This window comes from Tiliqua scincoides, chromosome 3 (assembly GCF_035046505.1).
Source record: "Tiliqua scincoides isolate rTilSci1 chromosome 3, rTilSci1.hap2, whole genome shotgun sequence".
In the NCBI taxonomy this organism is placed as follows: Eukaryota; Metazoa; Chordata; class Lepidosauria; order Squamata; family Scincidae; genus Tiliqua; species Tiliqua scincoides.
The window spans coordinates 13,249,342-13,272,342 of record NC_089823.1 but is presented as its reverse complement, the minus strand read 5'-3'; the positions used below and the strand labels follow the sequence as shown (position 1 = coordinate 13,272,342).

General features: G+C 44.3%; 1 protein-coding gene across 1 annotated transcript in view; it reads right to left on the bottom strand.

Moving 5' to 3' along the window:
* FAT3 (FAT atypical cadherin 3) overlaps positions 1–23,001 on the bottom strand; it is a 374,334-nt gene that overhangs the window by 35,047 nt on the left and 316,286 nt on the right. Inside the window, exons 14-19 of the mRNA XM_066620610.1 lie at positions 22,165–22,554; positions 18,086–18,300; positions 17,629–17,766; positions 11,364–11,507; positions 10,118–10,315; positions 6,069–6,867 (exon numbers count right to left, since the gene is read on the bottom strand). Of these exons, the coding sequence (XP_066476707.1) occupies positions 6,069–6,867; positions 10,118–10,315; positions 11,364–11,507; positions 17,629–17,766; positions 18,086–18,300; positions 22,165–22,554 (1,884 nt within the window). The remainder of the gene's footprint in view (positions 1–6,068; positions 6,868–10,117; positions 10,316–11,363; positions 11,508–17,628; positions 17,767–18,085; positions 18,301–22,164; positions 22,555–23,001) is intronic.

Here is a 23,001-nt window from a genome sequence, read left to right as displayed (position 1 = left end):
AGGTTATTGAAGGCTTCCTTCAAGCGTCAGCCAGAAAATATGACCAAGAGATTGAAAATGCTGAATCTGCCCTTTTCTTTCTTTCTTTTTTTGGTTACAACTTATATTTATTTTCCAGGCAGGAAAACCAACAGTTGTCACACAACAGAGTGACATTCTGTCAGCGCTAATGCCAGTTCGTGACAACTGGTATTTAAACTATACTGTATACCGCATGATGGTGTCAGCAAAGTTCCTGAATGGTTAAATCACTGTCACATTACTGACTCTTTATCCCCCGCCACCCTGACTTTTCTCCTCTAACTATAGCTCTGAGGACTGCCTGTTAGAGAGGAATATTCTTATACTCAGTTGCAAGCTCTCTAACATTTTCTGAAGCAACTTAGAAAAGTAGTTCATAAACTGTGGACCAGGACCCACTGATGAATTGCAACCTGAGTTTTGGTGGGTCGTCAAAGCGTGATGAAAAGATCAGATATCTAAGGGTGCAATCCTATCCTGGAACAGGCGAGCTAAGAGGCTTGCACTGTATCCAGCACAGGATAGGGGCCAAAATCAGGTCAGACAGGGGCTCAGTCAGAGGCAAGGGGAAAATTTTTTTCTGACCCCTATGGTTCTCCTCAGACTTGTGCCATCTCCTGAGGTGGCACACGTCTGAGGAGAGCAGAATGGCTTCAAGTCACTCCAAGCTTCCCAGGAACGGGGGTTGGGATCCAGCATAGCTGCTGGATCCCAGCCCTGCCTCCCACTCCCCACCCGCCCACCCCAGAACGCCTCCCTCCTGCCTCCTCCCAGCCCACCCCATAGCAGCTGGGCCGATGCAAGGCTCACTGCTTCAGTCGGTGCGGAGGCTTGTGTCAGCCTCAGCAGGTCGCTGCACCTCTGTGCACTAGCCCTGCTGGCTCCTGAGGAGGCGTGAACATGCCTTACATTCCATGTGCAGCTCAGGATTGCGCTGCACTTGTCTCAAGAGTTGAGAATATTAAAAAAAAATAGTCAAAAATCAGATACTGTAGTTGCTAATTACCCTGCGAAGAGTTCAGCTCCTACGGTTTGCAAGATTGCTGCTAATTGCCCTGCGAGTAATATAATAATAATAATAATAATAATAATAATATACAGTATTTATATACCGCCTTTCTTGGTATTTATTCAAGACTTTATTCAAGGCGGTTTACACAGGTAGGCTTATTAAATCCACGCAGGGATTTTTACAAATTGAAAGAAGGTTCTCTCTTTCAAGAACCACCACATTCAAGGTGTTACACTCCGATCTGGTTTAACATTCTGGCCTCCATCCTCCCACGCTCCGAGCAGATGGAACAGCTCAGCTGCAGCTTGTCAGCTGCTTCAAGGTCGCACGGTGCCGGTGGCCTCGAAATGGCGACCTTGTGGATGTTAATCTTCAGGCAAATGGAGGCTCTATTCTCTAGACCAGACCTCCTGCCCCTGTGCCCCTGAAGTTTACAAGCATGTGTAAATATACGGAGATAAATGTTTGAGGGTGCAATACTAACCAACTTTCCAGCATCTAGGTAAGGGCAATGCAAATCTGAGGTAAGGGAACAAACATTGCCTTATCTTGAGGATGCTTCCATGACTGCCCCCTAACTGCAGGATGGAGCACATACCCCACTGGCACAGCTATGCCAGTGCTGGAAAGTTGGTTAAGACAGCACTCTGAGGGTCTTTTTTCTGGTTTTTATTACTTAGAAAGAAAGAAAGAAAGAAAGAAAGAAAGAAAGAAAGAAAGAAAGAAAGAAAGAAAGAAAGAAAGAAAGAAAGAAAGAAAGAAAGAAAGAAAGAAAGATTATTTTTTTCAGTGTAGTAAACCTAGGTGGGTCCTGATGGAGCATTATTTTAAAAAGTGTGTCCTGGTGCTAAAAAGTTGGGAAATGCTGATCTAGAACATTATTTGACAGTTTTAAAGAAGCTGACAGTACAATGGAGCTTGGGGCAGTTGTAATGTTCCTCTGCAAACCACAGTTTGCAAACCAAATGTGGGTCCCATCCTTCACTCCCCAAACCAAACTTCCACCTCTTGTCAATTGTAGCCATGGTTTAGCATTTCCTAGACACTGATGACAACCATGTTTAATTCTAAATACTGCTTGCTTCGTAAACCAGAATTTGAAGCAATGGTTTAACAAGTGTGCAAAACATGGTTATGAAGGTGAAACTATGGCTTGAAGTTCATGTGAAAACCACAGTTGTGAGGAAGCTTAGTTAGTACACATCACGGTTAGCATTCATTATTACAGTTAGGGTGCAATCCTAACCCCTTATGTCAGTGCTTTCCAGCACTGGCATAGCGGTGCCAATGAGATGTGTGTGGCATCCTGCAGTTCAGTGTCACTCACGGAGGGCTCCTCAAAGTAAGGGAATGTTTGTTCCCTTACCTCAGAGCTGCATTGCCCTTATGTCACTGCTGGAAAGCACTGACTTAAGGGGTTAGGATTGCACCCTTAATAAGAGAAGGGAGGGGAAATTCATATGAAGAGGAAAGAAGGGAGATGGAGAGTGCTTTCTTGATGCTGACTCTAGATTTGCAAACCATGGTTTGCAGGGATTTGCGATCCATTTACACTTGGCCTGTATGGCACAACCCAATGTTGGCAGTTGGTCATGCCATTATTTTAGTAATGGGCTAAATCCTATCCAATTTTCCACTGCCAGTACAGCTGTCCCAATGCAAAAAGCAAGTAGGATCAGTCTGTTTCCCCCCTCTAGCTGTGAGTTTTAACATCATCAGTAGCGTAGCTAGAGGGGGTGCAAAGCACTAAGTTTTGCAGGGAACCTCACTGCGGCATGCAAGCGGCTGGTGGGGGGAGCAAAACGGAGGTATACATTTAAAAATGTATATTTCATTTAAAAATGTATTTTAAAATGTATATTTCCTGTCCCAATGGGGTGTGTGCTGCATCCTGTGGTGGGGAGGCAGTCACAGAAGCCTCCTCAAGGTATGGAAACATTTGTTCCCTTACTTCAGGGCTGCACTGCGGCTATACTGGTGCTGGAAAGTTGGATAGGATTGGGCCCTAACTTGTTAACGAGAAATGTATTTTGAAATATACATTTTTAAATCTATACCTCCGTTTTGCTCCCCCCACCAGCCGCTTGCATGCCGCAGTGAGGTTCCCTGCAAAACTTAGTGCTTTGCACCCCCTCTACCTACGCTACTGATGATGTTAACACTCACAGCTAGAGGGGGGAAACAGACGGATCCTACTTGCTTTTTGCTTGGGGCATCTGGTCGTATCTAAGTAAGACTGAATGACTTCATTAGAGTCAATGAGATCAGTTCAGATGACTTGAAAATTAAACTTTATAGATTGCAGCCTAAAACGTTCAACCAAAGTACCCACATTTTTGGATGTTATCCAGCCTGAAACAAAGTTCCAAACCCCTGGTGAACCTCCAGTCCTTGCTTTCCTGTCTTTTAGCCTGTTTTGTGCTTTGAAAACTCAGTTTGTTAATCAAGGTAAATTAGGTAAAACTGTGGCACAGCTGGCACGCATGAGTAGTGAATACCTTTGGCATCTGCCAGTGGTAATCAAATTTCTAGTAAGTTGCAGATTTCAAGAATATGCAGTCTCTGTTTTTGTTCAGGGCCTCTTGGGATGTCACTGAATTTGACTGGTGAATAATGTGTTGTAGCTAGAGGGGGTGCGAAGCAGTAAGTTTGGCAGGGAGCTTCACCACGGCGTGCAAACAGCCACTCCCCCTCCCCTTCAGATCCATTCCAGGAAGAGCAAAACGAAGGCGTATGCCTCCGTTTTGCTCCCCACACCTGAAATGGCTCCAAAGGGGAGGGGCCACTTGCACACTGTGGTGAGGCTCCCTGCAAAACTTAGTGATTTGAACCCCCTCAAGCTATGCCACTGAGTGAATACCCAAGCAGAATCGCCAGTAAGCCCAGTATTTATAGAATTACAATTTACAGGTAATCTACTGACATGCATAGAAGACATTTTCACCATGGGTTTGCTTACTTTCCAAATGGGGTGGAGTGGGGTGGCATACAACTGTAGAACTGAGCTGACACCCCCCTCAATCTTCATTGCCCCGTTTGCAGATAGGAAAAAAAAAGTAAAATTGAGGGAGGTTGGTATGGGGTACAAAACTAAGGAGCATGAAACTCACAATGTATCTTCCAGCAGTCACAATTTTTTCCCCACAATGTTCCTGTCTGAGAGACAGAGTGCCATCATTGTGTTGTTCAGGGTGGAGAGGTTCTGAGGAAGATGACAGCTGCTGGGATGACATTCTTTTATCAATGATAAATGATGACATAATGATGCTTAGAAGGGGGATTGTGGGAAAATATCGGCCTCTGTCACGTGCCAGTCACCAGGGACACTACCATTGCTCTTGCTACCCTATAAAGTTTTGCACTACCCTATAAAGCAGTGACAACTATATACAGAACTGCCTCTTTCTCCCTGTCTGGTCTCCTCTGCTGCAGCACTCCTTCCGCTCTCTACCTTGTCTTCCACCATCAACCTCCATCTTTTAAATTGAATTCATGCTGTTGCCATGCTGATCTCTGCCTGTATTCTCTTTCCAGTTGGCCTTTCAATATGGGTATCACCAGTGGTACTTAAGGTGGTGTCTTGTGGTACCTGAGGGACCTTTGGACACCTGCTGCCTGGCAGCAACACCAGGAATGTGACACAACAAACAGCGGTAGGAGGCTGGTGGGCTGAGCTCCAAAGCATGCTTTTCCACGCTCGAAAAATCCCTCCCATCTACCTCTAACCTTTTACTGGGGTTTGTCACGTAGCATCTGGCCTACCAACCTAGAAGTGACTGGTGATGATGTAATCACCAGTTACTTCTGGAGGTACTTCGAATAGGTGGACCATGTGAAGTGGTATGGCAGAGGACAGAGAAACGCTGGCCTAGAACAAAAAAGGGGGAAGGGGCAGAATGACTCACTGATTGGCAGCCTCTGGATAGAGAAAAGAAATGTGGGTTGCTCACCCACATCTCTCACCTGCTACCCTTTTGAGCGTGGGTCTCATGTTCCAGGTTGGGGTCTGATGTGAGGTTCCAATAATGTGTGTTGGTTGGTTGGAACCTTCAGTCTCGAAAGACTATGGCATAAGTCTACAGCACCTGGTATTCCAGGGCGGTCTCCCATCCAAGTACTAACCAGGCCTGACCCTGCTTAGCTTCCGAGATCAGACAAGATCAGGCACATGTGTCATTCTACCCTCACTTTTTTTGTTCTCCGTCAATTGGAAGGAGAGAAGGGACAGAAACTGACATGACAACAGCATGAATTAAATTTGAAAGAAAGATGGGAGATTGAGGTTCCCAGCTCCTGAAAAGTTGAAGACCACTTGCTCATCTCAATTGGAATAGGGTAATTTACTACCCATCACTCCTCAGTTTTAAGATGTGACTTCCCCAGAACTGTAGCATGTTCCTAAAATTACCAGAAAACAAATATTTAAGCATTATATACGATGATAATTAGACCACTTCAAAATGTTATAAGTGTTTCAGAACATGTTTTTAGAGTGGTTAATTAGGGGGGAAAAAGAAATCTTGAAAGGATCATGCGCTGAAAAAGGTCAAGAACTCTACTTTGCTCCCAATTACTTAATGAAATGTTTTATTGGTTTCTGTTACTCTTGCAAAAAAAAGAGAACAAGAAGCAGTCTTTTTAACTTTATCACTTGGGTCAAATGTCACCTTCAGTCTGAAAATACTGAATGTGGCCAAGAGCTGTTCTTACACAACAGGCCTTTTCCTGCCCAAAAAGATTTGGTTGAAAAGTCCTATAACCTTTTCCATGGCACGAGGTGTATCGATCCCTTTGACTGGATGGTCTCTGAAAAGGCCAGCTTTGTTGCAAAGGGTCAAAGTTCACCGCTGCCCATTCGCCATCAGTAAACACCAACTGTTCCCGCTGAGCATGAGAAATCAATTCCTATGCACACACTTTCCAAGAGTGCTTTTAACTAACCGAAATGCTGATTGGTGTCAGTGAAATAAAAACTCTGGTATGGTGCAGAAGGTTGGAGAGAAAGAAAGGGGTGGAGGCAGGAGGTACAACTCACCATTGCAAGAGCAGCGTACATTTCGGTAGAATCTGGGGCACACAAAACTAATGCGCGCTGTGCTGTAGGTCATCAGGGAATGAGAATCAATAGACAGGCTCTGCTCACAGTGCTGCTCTTGACAACCCAGTCCAGAGCAATTCTTCTCCAGAATGGCTGAGATGCGAATCACATTTTCCAAGTGTCGCCTTGCATTGGTGAGCTTCTGAATCAAGTAGGCAGGCTTATAGAAACCGCCGGTGTGCATCTGTACAGCAAACAGCATGTCAAGCTGATTCGTGCCTGCCACAGGCTGAATGCTGATAACGTGCAGACTGTCTTGCTTCTGGGTGAGGACAGCGTTGCGCAGAGTGCGCCGAAATCCGTGCATGTGGAGCCCCACAAAATCTTCGGGGGAAACATTCTCAAAACGGATGGTGACTGTGTTCTGCAGCATTTCCTCCATCAGCTGTTCGACGTGGACTGTCACATCCATGGGGACCTGGAACCGTCCATCACTGACGGAGACATTCAGAACGTAATTCCCACTGTCCAGCCCTCCTAGGGCGATGATCTTTCCATCATGGTTGTTGACTTTGAACAAACTCTTTGGCTCTGACTTCAGGCCATAGGTGAGCACATCGTACATATCTTGGTCCGTTGCGTGTATCTTCCCAATAACACCTCCTGGAAAGTCATCTTCCATTGTAACAATAAAAATCTCCAAAGGAATGGCTGTTGGCTTGTGGATGCTTTCTTCAATCACCCGGATCTGGATGTAGGTGTAGGATACCTGTTGAGGCTTCCCAGAATCTTTTGCCTAAATTAATATATAAGTAGTATTAGCACAAAAACTTCACTTTAAATACTGGCCAACAATTGTATAAACATCTCAGTGCCTTTTTTTTTTCTGGAAAGATTTCAGAATCTCTGTACTACAGTCTGATCCCAAAAATGCCAACTGGGGAAAAAAAATGAAACAGATATGCACATCTGAATAATTTTACAAGTGTTTCTATTAATGTCACCAATCTCTATTGGCCAGAACCCAGTGAGCTTCCCAACCAGATCGATATTAACTTTCTTGAATTATTGCATAAGTAGCCAGTGAGAAACTATAATACTGTTTCAACTTAATGACTCACTCCCTATCTTAATAATAAGATAAGTTGCTTTATAATGTGTAGCCCATGCATGTCTGTGATGCCTCAACTGGTCTTGCCTTTCCAAAGGGCTTTTTCCTGCCTTCTAACCTGAAATCCATTAACAGAAGATATCGGGGATTAGAACTGCGCCATTCTGCATGAAAATTATGTGCTGTACAGTCCAATCCTAACCTGCCGTGGAGCAGGCTAGCCGGATGGATTGCGCTACATCCAGAGCAGGGTTGGGGCTGGCTGTGGCACAACTTGGGACAAAGGAAATTAATTCCCCTTATCCCAAACAATGCGACAGTGGGCTGAATGGGGTTACTCCGATCTGCATCACTCGAACCTCTGTGCCCTGGCCTTACAGCATGTTTGCAACATCTAAGCAGACCTTTGGATTGGGCCCATAGCCCTATAGGAGACTTCTCATCATCTTCTGGGAGAAAAAAATATTGACTGGGTGTGGATTAGTAACTCTTATAGTCCAAACCAACCTAACCAACCCCCCCCCCCCAATGCAGGCATGCCAAAGAGGCATGCACTACATCTTGTCGTGGGGGGGACGACTGTTGGAGAGGTCTCTTCAGGGTAAGCGAACTTTTGTTCACTTGCCCTGGGGAAAGCTCCGATAGCCTCTATGGGACTCCTGATTCCTGGACCAGCTATTTTGCAGGTGCAGGATTGAGATGTGTAAAGTCGGAAGAAAGGAGAGGAACAGGATTTGACGGCACACTTGTACCACCAAACCCACCCTCTCCTTCCCTCATTCCACCTCCCTCTTTCTCACATTCCTCCTTCACTGCCACTCTGGTGGGATGATGGTCTGGCTGCAGGCCCGTGTGCACGGCCACCAGTGACCGCATTGGCAACTGCACAGTGCTGGCCAGCAGCACTTGGGTGTGTGACACCACTGCATGACTTCTGGCAGGGTCCAGGCACTTCCTGCCAGCTCTATTGGCAGAATGCACATATCCTGGCAGTGAAGACTTTAAGTAGGATTGGGCTGTAAATTGTTGGTTTGGAGATGATCCCTCGTTCATTTTCAAGTGGTGTTCAGAACCATGACAAATAGGGGGAAAAAATGCTGAAAGAACAGATATTTCTCAGATGTTTCCACCATATGCTGAAGATTCTGCAATTTACACTAAAAGGCACCCTGCCTCAATGGAACCATCAAAGGAATGCTTGTCACTGTGCAAGGTTCTCTTTTATCATGGGCACAAATTTTTTGTTTTGAGCACAAATTTGGTACAAAAAACAGAGACACAAAATGACACAACTGTAAAATGTGGTGTAGAATTCAGTTTTCATTAGTGCCGAATTCACGAAAACCTCAGCTTCCCCCAGGTAATCCTTGCTTAACACAGTGCATGATCTGAACAGTCAGGAAAGAACTGAATGTCTGTGGCTAATGTATCTGTGCAAACTATCAGATAGTTTAGAAGGTAGTGAGCAGCAGATTCTACCTACTCTCTTTCAATATTATTTTTGCAAGGCTAAACACGTCTGGATTGCTCTCCTTCCAAGTAGGCAGGACTATATGCAGATTGAATGAGTAAGATTTCAAAAAAGTGTACTGTACTGCTAGAGACCTAAAGCCCAATCCCATGCAGATCTACTCGGGAGTAAATCTCATTCTGTTTAATAGAGCTTACACCTAGGAAAGCACCCATAGAATTGTATCCCTAATGTCTTTTAGTGATTCCCCATGCTTCAATGTGTTCAGATCATTCATCTAATTCAGTGGTTCCCAAACTATGGGTCAGGACTCAGTGGTGGATCGTGACCTAATTTTTGATTGGTTGTGGAGCAGTCTCCCATGAAAACATGGGTGATGCAAGACACAGATAGCATGGGTGATGCAAGCCCTGAGGTTACTGAAAACTCAGAGCTGCTAATCGCCTTGCAAAGAGCTCAGCTCCTGCAGTTTGCAAGCCTGTGTAAATATAAGGAGATGGGTTTTAGCGTTTTTTTCTACTCATTGTTACTTGTAAATAAAAGTATTTCTTTCAAGATCTTTTCTTTTAAGTCTCATAAACCTAGGTGGGTACTGACAGAGTGCCATTTTAAAAAGGGGGTCCCAGTGCTCAAAAGTTTGGGAACCACTGCAATCTGTTTTCCATTTATTTATATTACCTCTTGTTAAAATTTAAAGTGGCCAACAAGTTTTCAATATCGAAAATGCAATCAATATAACAGTAAGTATAAAAAATCAACAACTGAGGAAAAGAGAACACCTGCAAATTTATCCTTTTTTTAACTGTAGAATTTTGGGTTTCGTTTATGCAGCAAAACAGCATTGTTTCCAATTTGTGTGGGGAAAAACAATCTTATCATTAAAACAGCTACTTTCAAATTCCATTTCATGCTAATGATTTTGCATGGTAGTTGACTGTATTTATCGGTGTAGACTTCAAAGCAGCTGACAAAATGCACAGTCTCAGGCTGAACTAAAATCTTCCCAATTTTACTAAAGCATTTACAGTGTGCTTTGGAGGCATTTGGGGTATTTTCAGATAATGGTAAAGGGGAAAACGTATGATAGTGTTGCCAGGTCTCCCAGCAGTTGGCAACTGCCATTTTTTCCTTCCACGATTTCCCCATCAGAGCGAGAGCAGAAAATGCCTGGTTTCAGAATAATGCTGTATGAGACCCACGGGTGCTGTGGTATCAGGACCTTGGGAAAAAAGGCAGCGATGGCTGCAAAAAGAGATTGGTGGGGAGTTTTGGCAACTCTTCTTCCCATATCCTCCCAATATACAAACTACAGAAAATTATCTTGATATTTTGACTCAGCCTCAGCATAAGGGATTGTAATAAAAAAAAAATTGCAAAGCCACGATAAAGGTATAATGAGAACACTTTACCAGGAGATGCATTTCCCACCACCGTTTTCAGGGGTTCGTAAAAAGCAGGCCATACCTGGACACAGAGCACATATTCAGTCGCGACCATGTGCTTGAAGATCACCGCTGATCGTAAGATGCCTTGCTGGTCCAACGTAAACTCTTCCTCCTCATTACCCGCCACGATAGAAAAGGCGAAAGGGGGGCCATTGTGCAGAGAATCTTTGTCTGTCACCACAAGTTGCAAAATGCTTGTTCCCACTGGTTTATTTTCCTTTGCACGTACGCACAAGGTATATGAAAAAAAGAGGATTTCAGTCCATGCACCTTGGCACATTGCTGAGATAACATGTGGCCTTTTTTGTAACACTGTACAGGGTTGCAGCAAAAATGCCTATCAGTTTTGTCAATTTGTACTGTGATCATGACCTAAGGACCTGTTCAGATGATCAATCCTAACTTGTGCTGGAACAGGCAGGCTGACTGACCTGTGCTGAATGCAGGGCAAGGTAGGTGTAGGCTGGAGAACAACTTGGAATAAGGGGATTTTATTTTCACTTGAAAAGTGAAAGTACAGCGATCGCACCCCTTCTCTGCAAAACCAGAAGTGGAGCACGATTGATGCACTTTCACTTTTTAAGCCACATGGAGCCCTGCAGACACTCGCGCAGGGCTTGCCACACCCCTAACAGGCTGTTGCAGGGACTGGTGAGTGCATCCCAGTCCCTGCAGCCCCCTTAGCGATGCGATCCTGGAGATCATGTCACTGCCTCAACCTTGCCCCCACCCCTTAAGGGGAAAGTGGCCGGGGCTCTCTGGCTGGGGCGTTGCGATGCCCCAGTTTGAAAACACCTGGGTTATAGCATCATGGTCATAATCTGGATGGGGCCCCGTCTATGTGCTACTTTATAAAGGAAAAACAAGCATCTTCTACATGGAGAAGTTTGATCCCCTGCACGTGTACTTTGCAGAGGATTGCAGTGGGTTAAAGGGGCTTACTCAAAAGTAACGCAAGGGATTGAAGCCCCTGTTACTAAGCTACTGCTTATGCAAGATTGAAAAGATTTCTGAAAACAGAAACAATTTCAGAACCATCTTGCATCAGTGGTAAATCCTGGAATACAACTTGCTGTTGAGATCTCTGCAAACACAATACCTGTTATGGAGTTAAAGAATAACATCCTTTCCTTGGAAAAATAGAGGCTGACAAATCAACCCACAGGCTGATAAACCATCAGAAGCAAGTTAAATTGTAACCAAACGTCTGCATATTTCAAAAGTCGAATGAGAGTGGATGTTGTTGGATGTCAGGATGAACTTACCTGAATCACAGCTGTATAGTTGGCAGGTGTAAATACGGGGCTGTTATCATTCACATCAGAAATGTCAACATTGACTGTCACAGATGTCGACAAAGGTGGGGTGCCACTATCTCTTGCCTGTACAACTAATGAATACCCAGACACCTGCACAAAAGTAAACATCATACATCAGCCTGAAAAGGATTCCAAATTCCATCTCATGCTTATTTGACGCCATCTCTGTGCATCTAGTCATGCAACAGAATGAGGTGGGAATGAGGAGGCAGAGACCAGAGGTTGAATGGGCTGCTCCATTTCAGAGTACAAGTGGGGGATTTTGAATGGTAAAACTCCCTGCAAGTAGAAAACTAGTATAGCAGGTGACAGCTGAGACAAGAGGGGTAAGTATGGTTTTCTGAAGCATGTGTCAACTGTGAAAAACACCCCTTTGATAGTATTCTGGAGGGGGAAATGGTTGCATGAATGAAAGCATTTGTAGCAGAAAGGTTTATTTACGACTGCTCTGTGTTGAAAACTGTTTGCTTTCAATTGAACTTTGGTTTCGGTAAGTGTCAAACACTATTTTAAAGAATAAGGTTAGGATGCATCTATCTTGGCATCCTTCAGTCTCGGAAGACTATGGTGTCACGCTCTGAATGGTGGTTCTGGAACAGAGTATCCTCTCCAGTGCGCGAAGCCTGCGTAAAGTAGGTATGGACGATAGGCTGTTACCCATGCAGCAAATCCCCCCTCTCCACGTTGCTGAAATGGTCCAATGGAAAGGCAGAGGCCAATACGGTTGGTTCCAGCGGCGTCGCAGGAGTTGCCAGAACGTGACTGTGTTCAGCCATGAACTGCCTCAGGGACTCCGGCTCCGGATTTTGCCTCGAGGTTGACTCCTGAAGCCTTTTCCATAACTGGATGTAGCCACAAGGCAGTGGAGGTTTGGGATCAGAATTTTCCTTCTCTCAGATGAGCTGCCTTCCCAGGCTGACGAGTCCCATCTACCCGGTGGCTGTTTAGTCACCTCTTACGACAAGTACAGCCAAACTGAGGGCCTATTCTTATCCCCAGCCCCCAGGGGATGCATAAACAATTAGGAATGATTTAGGATGCATAAACAATTAGGAATGCTTGATTAAAGTCTGAAATCAGGTTTTGTTAAATTTGGAATTTTACTATTGGAACCTATTCATGTCTGTTTTAGTTCAACAAGATAATCTGGTATTAATGCGGAGAATAATGTAGCTAGAGAATAATGGTCAGCACATTCTTGAGACAGATTAATTACATATTTTGTGGACAGGATATACATATAGGTTGAGACTAATTATTCGCGTGGGTTCTGTTCCAAGCACTCACGTGGATTAAAAAAAAAATGCACTATAGCAAATCAATTTAAAAAACAAAGTTTCTTTGCTCCAGTGATTGAAAAACAGCCTTGCAGACCTTTTGACTCTAAGATAAGAGTCATTAAGAAGACAATTCATCAGCACTTCACTCAGCCCCTCCCTTCACCAAAGCAAAATGATCACCTTTCTTTCACATGCTGGGGGAAGGGAGGGGTCCGCAGGAGAGAGAAGGATTGATGGATTGTTAGCCTGCTGCCTTCTCTCTCTCATTTAGGAGGCTGTTGTTAAAGGACTGTTCAGATTTTAAAACTGATTTTAAAGGGATGCATTTTTCCCCTTCTCCAGGGATCAGCATATTCCTTCTTATTTGCAGGGGCCATTCGTGTTGAGTCAAATCCGTGTATAAAACATTCGTGTATAAATAGGCTGGACCTGTATATGTATTTTTTTTTGCAATATTATTTACTATTCTTTTTATTCTAATAATACAACTTTTATCTTTTTATTCTAGTTTTTTTTCTTTCTATTCTAATACCGTGTTATGTTATTTAACTTCATTTCATTTTAAATTTGCATCAATGTGTTACATTACGTGTATTTATGCAATTAAAAAAAGGAAAGTGTCTAGGAAACATTGTCCTTACTCTGAATTGGCTTTTGGCCCAATCCAAATACGGTTTTACAATCTGGAACACTAGTTCCAGCAGCATAAGGTCCTTAACAGCTGTCGAAAAGTGTGAAACGCCATTCCGCGTGTCCCGGCCACCACCACTAGAGTGAGCAATCAGGTCTGTGCCCAGCAATCTGTCCATGTCCCACCAGAACCAGTAATTCCACAAAGGGAGGGGAGCTGGTGGGACAGGGAAGGGAAAGGGAGAAACAGGGCAGAGAGTGGGCAGGGAGGAGGTTGGATTGGGGCTGAGAAGGGGTCGGAATCAGTGGTAGCAATGCAGCCAAGATCCTATACCCCTTCCTGGCCTTGATTTGCTTTCCCACGACCATTTGGACTTGCACCAGCTAAAAAGCTGGCACAGGTCTGAGTAGACCCAGCAGGGTGGTGAAGGCTTACCCTGGGGCAAAGGAAAAAAATGTTCCCTTACCTCAAGGAGGCCTTCACAGCCTGATGTAGTGCACACCTAGTTGGTGTGGTTCTATTGGCACTGTTACAAACCTAAATTGGATTGTTTACATATTGCTGTGATCTCACCATATTCACCTTATGATTCCTGATTGGATTGCCAGGAAGAAATATGTTCTCTATTTTAAAAATGGCACCAAAGTAGCTTGATTGGGCAGCAAACATCGTTGAAACAATCAGGGAAAAAGGTGCGCAGTGAGGGTAGGAAAGAGGAGAATTCACTTTCCCTGGAAGCTCTAAATTTGTTCTGAAATTGTTTGTGGGGAAGCATTAGATGCAGTTCTACCCAGAACCTTTGACACCAATGACCTACTATTTTTTTGCAAGAATTTTCTTATGGGGGAGAACATTCACAAATTATATCCCCCACCTGCAGTCTGAAGCTGCATAACCCTATCCCTCAGGTCAGGTCCCCAGCTCCACATACAACCTGCAAGTGCAGGGCAGGCCTCATACTTCATATTCTAATGAAAGAGTTTGGTTTCATTATACTCTCTGGTCTGCATATAACAGCATTTCCCCATTTATTTCTGCAATGTGTCCCAGACCCTGTTTTTTAAAAATAAAGTAATCCATGATGGTAATGGTTCCATGACATTAAAATTATTGCATTAGATGATGCAAGCTTGCAGATAATGGGGACACTTAAAAAAGTACAAAAGAATAAACTTGCATAGGAAATCCCATCTCAGCCATTATAATTTTTAACAAGCATGTAGGCTTAGGAAGCACTTTTACGCTTCATAGAAGTCCATTATAAACTTGGTTGCTAGAGTCCATATCATTACCAGCATAGATTCTAAACCATATTTCTAAAAACCTACCCACCAATTTTGGTTGCATAATGAAGACAGGGTCCCTCATGTAATCTCACAAGTAACTACACCAAAGCAGGGATTCAGTGGAGTCATTCAGGGCTCTATCCTGAACAGTGCAATGCAGGGGATGGATAAAGTGGATAGAGAGATGCTCTTTACACGCTCACATAACATCAAAACCAGGGGACATCCACTAAAATGGAGTGTTGGGAGAGTTAAAACAGACAAAAGAAAATATTTCTTTACTCAGTGTGTGGTTGCTCTGTGAAACTCCTTGCCGCAGGATGTGGTGATGGCATCTGGCCTGGATGCCTTTAAAAGGGGATTGAACAAGTTTCTGGAGGAAAAATCCACTACGGGTTACAAGCCATGATGTGTATGCGCAACCTCCTGATTTTAGAAATGGGCTATGTCAGAATGCCAGATGCAAGGGAGGCCACCAGGATGAGGTCTCTTGTTATCTGGTGTGCTCCCTGGGGCATTTGGTGGGCCGCTGTGAGATACAGGAAGCTGGACTAGATGGGCCTATGGCCTGATCCAGTGGGGCTGTTCTTATGTTCTTAAGTCATGTTTGCAAGCCCTTACTGTGGGCCCACTGCCAGAGCTGGCCCAGCACAAGCCCACGCTGGGCCAACTTTGGCACTGGGCCTGTGTTCTGCTGCCCGGAGGTCGCCTGGACCACAAGGCAGTGGTGAGTGGGGGCATGGGGCCAGGCATTCCGGGGAGGGTGGAGGCGTGGGGGGAGGGAGGGGTGGAACCGACAAAGCTCCACTCCACTGGATCCTGAGCCCCATGTTGGAATGTGCAGCCCAACATGGGGCTCTTCAATTCTGCGGCAGCTCAAGAGTCCCTGTAAAAATACATAGCCCCACAGCAGGGCTACTTTCCTTACTCATGTGAAGGGTACGAAAGTCCCTTTCTCCTGAGGAAATGGCGGCGACTGTCTGGGGTACGTTGGATGCCGCGGCAGCCATTTTGGTGCCAAAGCAGCCTTGCACTCCAGGCAGCTCAGTTTCACTTGTGAAACTGCAATTTGATGGCCAATCCTATCCCCCACCATGCTGACACACGCAGCCATGCCATAGAGGTGCATGGATACCTGGAACTGTGGAAGTCAAACCTGCGGATAAAGGGTGGGGATTTGTGTTGCCTGGGCCTGACTTCCAGGTGTGTGTGAGTAGGACGGCTGCCATAATTTCCATTCAGTTCAACAAAGATCAACACATTTCAGTGTTTGCTGAACTCTTGCTAATTCCAATGGAACTTAAGCATGCCTAATGTTTTCTCAAGATATGTCCTGGAAGTCTACAGACGGCAATAAATCTGCATACCCTCTGCTTCTCAAGCATTCTGCTAAGAAACTATTTGTAATGGTGATGCCAAATATTGACAGCTTTATCCTGCTGTCATGTTACTACAGGAAGGAGATTTCCTTTTGCATCAAACAGTCTTCAGGCAAACAGATACATTTTCCAAGGGGGATTTTTTTTAACCTGCTTGCTTGCCTAATTCAATGCCCTTAATATTATCTTGCTGGTCTGAATATATCAGGTAAGATTTACTGCTGTGTTCCAAAATTTAAAAAAACAGGGTAACTGTTAAAATTTATTTTTGGTGTACTCTGTGTTGAAACAGAGCATATGTGATTGCTTAGTGAAAAACATAAATGGTTTCATTTTCACTTAAAGGCCTGTTCACTAAGGAGACCCTTCTATTCTGCCAGATGAACACATGTAATTAATTGTAATTAAAATAAGTATCCTCCTGCATTCTGAAGTGGTACAATCCATACTTTCACCTTAGATGGTATCTCCTGAATATGCTGCCTATGGGCCTTCAACAAGCAGACAGTCCTTTGAAATGATGTGATGAAGTTAGTGGCAGAATGAACTTTTTCCAAGCATCACAGAGACTGGAGAGCCATGTTGCCAGTTTTGCCTGGATTTGCTGGTGCCCAAGTATCAGTCTTACCGAAACCCACCAGTAGGCAATTACAGGCAAACGAAAAGGCAAAATAATTTCTTAACACATCTAAATGACCCTGTTCCTTCTCTGGTGCTTAGTCCATGGTCAGTTGGAAGGGTCCTTCCCATCTCACTGATTCCCAGGTAGCGGAGGAGGACTTGACCACACACAGATAATTTCTCTGAGAGAGTCAAGCTGGAACACCTTGTGCTTGACCTTAAGAAACCTAGGTTAGATGATGTCATAAGGTCATATGATTGTATGAGGAAAACCACCTTGTCAACTCCATCCCACTCCTTTACCTAGAAAAGTGGGTTTTACTGACTGCCCAGTCTTTGGACATACGTTAAACTTAGCATTCGGGTTGGCTATTGTCTTCAGATGGGCCCAGACACGGACTGAGCAATCCAAATCCTGCACATGGGTCATGCAGCTGTATTAACTTGTCTGTGATTGTGCTCCCCCAATTAAAGGTCTTTCTCAATCTATTCTGCCATCAGGTTATGCCCAAATCCCAACCAACTTTTCAGCACTGGCATAGCCGTGCCAATGGGATGTGTGCTGCAGTTGGGAGGTACTCACAGAATGTTTGTTCTCTTACCTCAGAGCTGCATTGCCCTTATGTTGGTGCTGGAAAGTGGGTTAGGATAGTGGCTAGGTAGGGAATATTTCGGATGGCTGAATGTGCATGCAAGTGTTATTGTTTTTGCCTCAGTGTTATTTTTTTGAAAACCATATATATTCTGAGGTTTAAATCAACACTGAAGTCAAGCACGTCAGAGCTTGTTACATGCTTCCAAATGACATGTGATATCTTGTGATATTTTTACTATGTAACATAAAAAAGAATGTGTTAATATTAATGTAATTAGTCACTACCAAACGAAGAACGATACTATTTTTTTTCTTGCCACCTTGGGCATCGGCTCCAGCAGAGGAAAGGCGCGATAAAAAATCTTTTAAATAAATATTTCTAATGAAGTGGAGAAGAAATCGACTTGATATGGTCTTACCCGTTCTCGGTCTAATCTCTTTTTAACCTTTATAAGTCCCAAGGTAGGATCAATTGAAAATTCATTGTTTCGATCCCCATTGATGATGGAAAAACGAATCTGGCCATTGGGAGGACTGTCCAGGTCTTCAGCTATCAACTTTGGAAAAGTAAGGAGTGAGAGAAACAGAAAGATGGATGAATACATTAAAAAATGCCATGGTATACTGATCACAGTAATTCACAGTTAAACACTTTATTAAGTTAATTCATTAAAACACATGAAAGTGCATTTGTTTTCCCAGCATGACGTGTGTGCTATTTCACAGGAGAAAAATCAATGCATGTCTTAGGGAGATGAGATATTTTGCTGCCATTAATCCTTAACATGAATTGAGTGTGTTATGTACTTGTCACTGCAGTCCAGTCTCACAAGCTCCACACTGGCATACCAACATGGCAACAGTTTCTCAACTCACCATTATCAATGAATCACCAACTGATGCATCCTCACTGATGACGGCACTGTAGACCTCTTGACTAAACCTTGGTGCGTTGTCATTAACGTCCGTCACATTTATGTTCACTGTTGTCACAGCGCTAAGTGCTGGGCTGCCCCCATCTTTGGCTTCGACAACTAGGTAGAAATCCTTACATGTCTCATAATCCAGAGCTTCTATCACTGATATGGACCCTTGGAGATGGAAAATGGGAATTCAGTACATGGACAGATGCAACCATTTCTTTGAATACTAACATTGGTGATCTCAGCAGCTTCCAAGAGACCAGGACACACAACTAAGACCTGGCTTTTCCTATTCTGTGAGTAGGGAAGTAGGTAAAAACATGGGAACAATTAGACGTGAAGCTCATATAATACAAGCAGATTTCCTGAAACACGTCTTCAAAGTATCTTATAGAGAAAAATAACATCAGAATCAGAAGCAGCAGATGTACTGTGTGAAAAGACAAATACTCTTGCCCTTCTCCCTTTTTCTCCAGGACATTCTTATGCTAATAGGACTTCAGATTGACCACCACCACCCTCAGCCATACATGTATGGATTGGCGATCCTGGATACACTTCATCCAACCTCAGAAGGAAGCACTGTGTGTGTATGGCTAATGCACCAGCAAAAACATCAGTTTGTCATAAGAACATAAGAATAGCCCCACTGGATCAGGCCATAGGCCCATCTAGTCCAGCTTCCTGTATTTCACAGCGGCCCACCAAATGCCCCAGGGAGCATGTCACTGATCCACAAAAAAAGAGAATTTCTTGTAAAGTCTTGATTGGGCTTTTTACATAATTATAGGACAGCCTGGAATTAGGTCCTTCTGCTGAGCTGTGGAATAAGGGAGCTGTCACATGTTAATGCATAATAAATGTTGTTCCCCCTCTCTATGGTGATTAAACGTCACTGCTGCTTTTTTACTGATTTATCTTCTTGCCTTCATTGTAAAATACAGCTTTAACCATTATTTTTTGTCCTTTTCTGGAGAGTTGATATGCTAATACTGTTCTGAGTCTTCCAAATAAATAAACCTTAAAGTGTACTTGGGTACTTTTTTAAAAATCCTACTGACAAAGAAATGAATTTCCATGACCAGGAAGAGGGGGAAAAATAGGAAAGAAGATTATTTCAACATTTGAGGTCAATCATTCTCTAACGGAAGATGAAGAGTTGGACTGAAAGTTCTCCTACAAAAACTTTCAGCCAAATTTGGGGATAAAGCTCCCTTTATCTCTTTCACACATTCACAGTGCAATTTACAGGGATGGGGCCAAACTAGCAACACTTCTCCCAGTTGGTGACCAGTGCTGTAGCCAGAGCGGGTAAAGTGTAAAGTTATGCACATCGGGACAAAAAATCAAAACTTTAGATATAGGCTGATGGGTTCTGAGCTGTCTGTGACAGATCAGGAGAGAGATCTTGGGGTGGTGGTGGACAGGTCGATGAAAGTGTCGACCCAATGTGTGGCGGCAGTGAAGAAGGCCAATTCTATGCTTGGGACCCTTAGAAAAGGTACTGAGAACAAAACACCTAATATTATAATGCCGTTGTACAAATCGATGGTAAGGCCACGCCTGGAGTATTGTGTCCAGTTCTGGTTGCCACATCTCAAAAAGGACATCTTGGAAATGGAAAAGGTGCAAAAGAGAGCAACCAAAATGATTACTGGGCTGGGGCACCTTCCTTATTAGGAAAGGCTATGGTGTTTGGGCCTCTTCAGCTGAGAAAAGAGGCGTCTGAGGGGGGACATGATTGAGACGTACAAAATTATGCACAGGAAGGATGAAGTGGATAGAGAGATGCTCTTTACACTCTCACATAACACCAGAACCAGGGGACATTCACTAAAACTGAGTGTTGGGAGAGTTAGGACAGACAAAAGAAAATATTTCTGTACTCAGCGTGTGGTTGGTCTGTGGAACTCCTTGCCACAGGAAGTGGTGACGGCATCTGGCCTAGATACCTTTAAAAGGGGATTGGACAAATTTCTGGAGGAAAAATTCATTACGGGTTACAAGCCATGATGTATATGTGCAACCTCCTGATTTTAGAAATGGGCTATGTCAGAATGCCAGATGCAAGGGAGGGCACCGGGAAGCAGGTTGTGTCTGTTGTCTGGTATGCTCCCTGGGGCATTTGGTGGGCCGCTGTGAGATACAGGAAGCTGGACTAGATGGGCGTATGGCCTGATCCAGTGGGGCTGTTCTTATGTTCTTATGGGGTGTAAAGCACTAAGTTTTGCAGGGAGTCTCACCACAGCGTGCAAACAACCTACCCCTTCCAAACCCACGCTGGACCGGGCAAGCCAGGAGGCTTGTGCTGCATCCAACACAGGTTTGTGGGCAGCAGAGGCTCAGCCAGAGGTAAGGGGAAACTCTTCCCCATACCCCTGGGTAAGGGCTGTTGGTCCCAAAGGGTCTACTTTGACATGCACCACCTCTGGAGGTAGCGCAAGTTCAAGGAGAGTGGATCGACTTGAAGCTGCTCCGTTCTCCATGAGGACGGGGGTTGGGATCAGGCATAACTGCTGGGTCCCAGCCCCGCCTCCTGCTCCCTGCACGCTCGCCCCAGCGCAGCCATTGCCCGCCCTCCCCCGCTCAGAAACGCCTCCTTCCCTCCTCCTCCTCCCTGCCCCCCACGCCTACCTTTGCTGCTTGTGCTGACGCGAGTGCGCCCCACACAAGCGGCTGTGGGGAAGCCGCGGTGGAGGCTTATGCCAGCTTTTTCGGAGTGGCGGCCTAGCTTCCCTGCAAGGAGGCACAAACATGCTTTACGGCACATTTGCAACCCTCTCATTCAGGTCCAAGGGACTTGGGCCGGCATAAGGTGCCCTTTGGATTGCGCCCTGAGTCATTCTGTGCAGAGGGAACAAAACAGGTGTTTGCCTCTTTTTAGCTCCCACCAACCGGAGTGATTCCGAAGAGGAGGGAGACTCTGCAGTGAGACTCCCTGCAAAACAGTGCTTTGCACCCCCTCAAGCTACACCACTGCTGGTGACTACCCCCTTCCCCAGAATAATGCTATGCCAAAGCATTGCATCATTTGGAGGGGCATTGTGGGATAAAAAGAAATTGACAGCCACTGGCTGAAATCTCACCCCCCCTTGCAATATGCAAATAGTGCTATAAAATGGGGTGTGTGTATTTTATCTAGAAAATGTAGATAAAATTATGAAGGCCCTGACAATATTTCCAAGAGTGTCCTCTGTTCTGCCGAAGCCACTGCTATTTGCTGATTCAGTAAGAATTAGTTGGCAAGCCTATTTGCATCTTCGCTGTTCACCCAGAGGGAATCATAAACTATGTAGGTATGGATAAAGCAGCTCACTGATGGTTCTGTATTTAAAGCAAAAGCCAAAACAATCCTCAGTTGCTACAATGGAAACACCTGAATGTGAAAAAGAAAGATATGAACTTGAAATATTTTGGGGCTATACATAGAATAAGCTCCGTTTTCATCATGATATATCCAGGGACTAAAGAACAATCTCTGCTAAATCATGCAACTCACTTTTTTTGTGGCTTTGGGCTACTCTCTCTCTCTCTCTCTCTCTCTCTCTCTCTCTCTCTCAACCAAGCCTGCCATAAGACTATAAATGAAGCAGTAGCATGTACATTGTCCTTGAAAAAGAGGTGGAATAAAAATGTAATGAATGAATGAATGAATAAATCTGATCATGGATCTACCTGTGATAGTTCAGAGCATAAGTTTATTAGCCCAGGAAGTTCCAATTTCAAATTCCAACAGACCATGAACCATAACCTCACAATGCTCACTCCCCCATATCTAAGGATAACAGTGTCCTATAAGGTTGTTGAGTTGATATGTTATACAATGCATGCATAGCGTGATATAAATGTGTACACACACAATTCATAAACCCAATCTGTTGCAGTGTCTGCTGTTTTATGGATTGGGGCATACATTTTATCAATTTTTTTTAAAACTTCCCATTACCTCTCTGCATCTTCAGGGTAAACACTGAAACAAAAAGATAAAAGCAAGACATTTTTCATTCTGTTTATGGGCCTGGTTCTACATACCTGTTTTTGAATTAATCCTAAATTTCCCTTTTTCGTTCCCAGATCTGAAGAGGTAGGTGATTTCCGCATTGGTGCCAATGTCTTTGCTGGTGGCAAAAACAGAGAGAATTTCAGCACTGGGCGAGGTGTCCTCGGGCACTGTCACAAGATAGTCTCTCCTTTCAAACACAGGAGGGTTGTCGTTGATGTCCAAAACTGTAATGGTAACGGTGGCAAAGGACGAGAGGGTCTGCACTATACTCTGGTCGGAGGCTTTCACAGTGATGTTATAGGAAGGTTGAAGTTCTCTGTCTAGTGGATGCTCCAAGATGATGATCCCTGAGGCCTTGTTTACAGAGAAAAAGCCTTCTGAAGAGTCTACTAGGGAATATGCAATCTTCCTATTAACACCTGGAAAAAAGAGAAAACAGCAGATCTCCTTAATTAATGAAGAAAGTCCATCTGTGGTGCAGAGGGCAATGGGGTGACTCTGATCCTAGGAAACATGGGTTCCAGAAGGGAGTAGATTACATCAGTGTCCCATGAGACATGATCGGGCTAAGATACCTGAGGACATTTCACCAGCCAACTCTGCACCCAGACAGGTGACCCAGGGAACTGGTGCAGTTCCACAGAGATCTATAAAGGCTTCAAGCCTGAACCACATATTTCCAAGAAAGCAAATTCTGCCAGTCTGAGCTCCTGATCACCACACATCCCCTCAGTCATCCTCTAGAACCTGATCTTTTGCTGGCTTCAGTCTGTGCCTCTTGATTGAAGCCCATCAGTTCTTAGCAACCTTTGCTCTGACTTTTTGGCTTGCCTTGGACTACATAAGAACAGCCCCACTGGATCAGG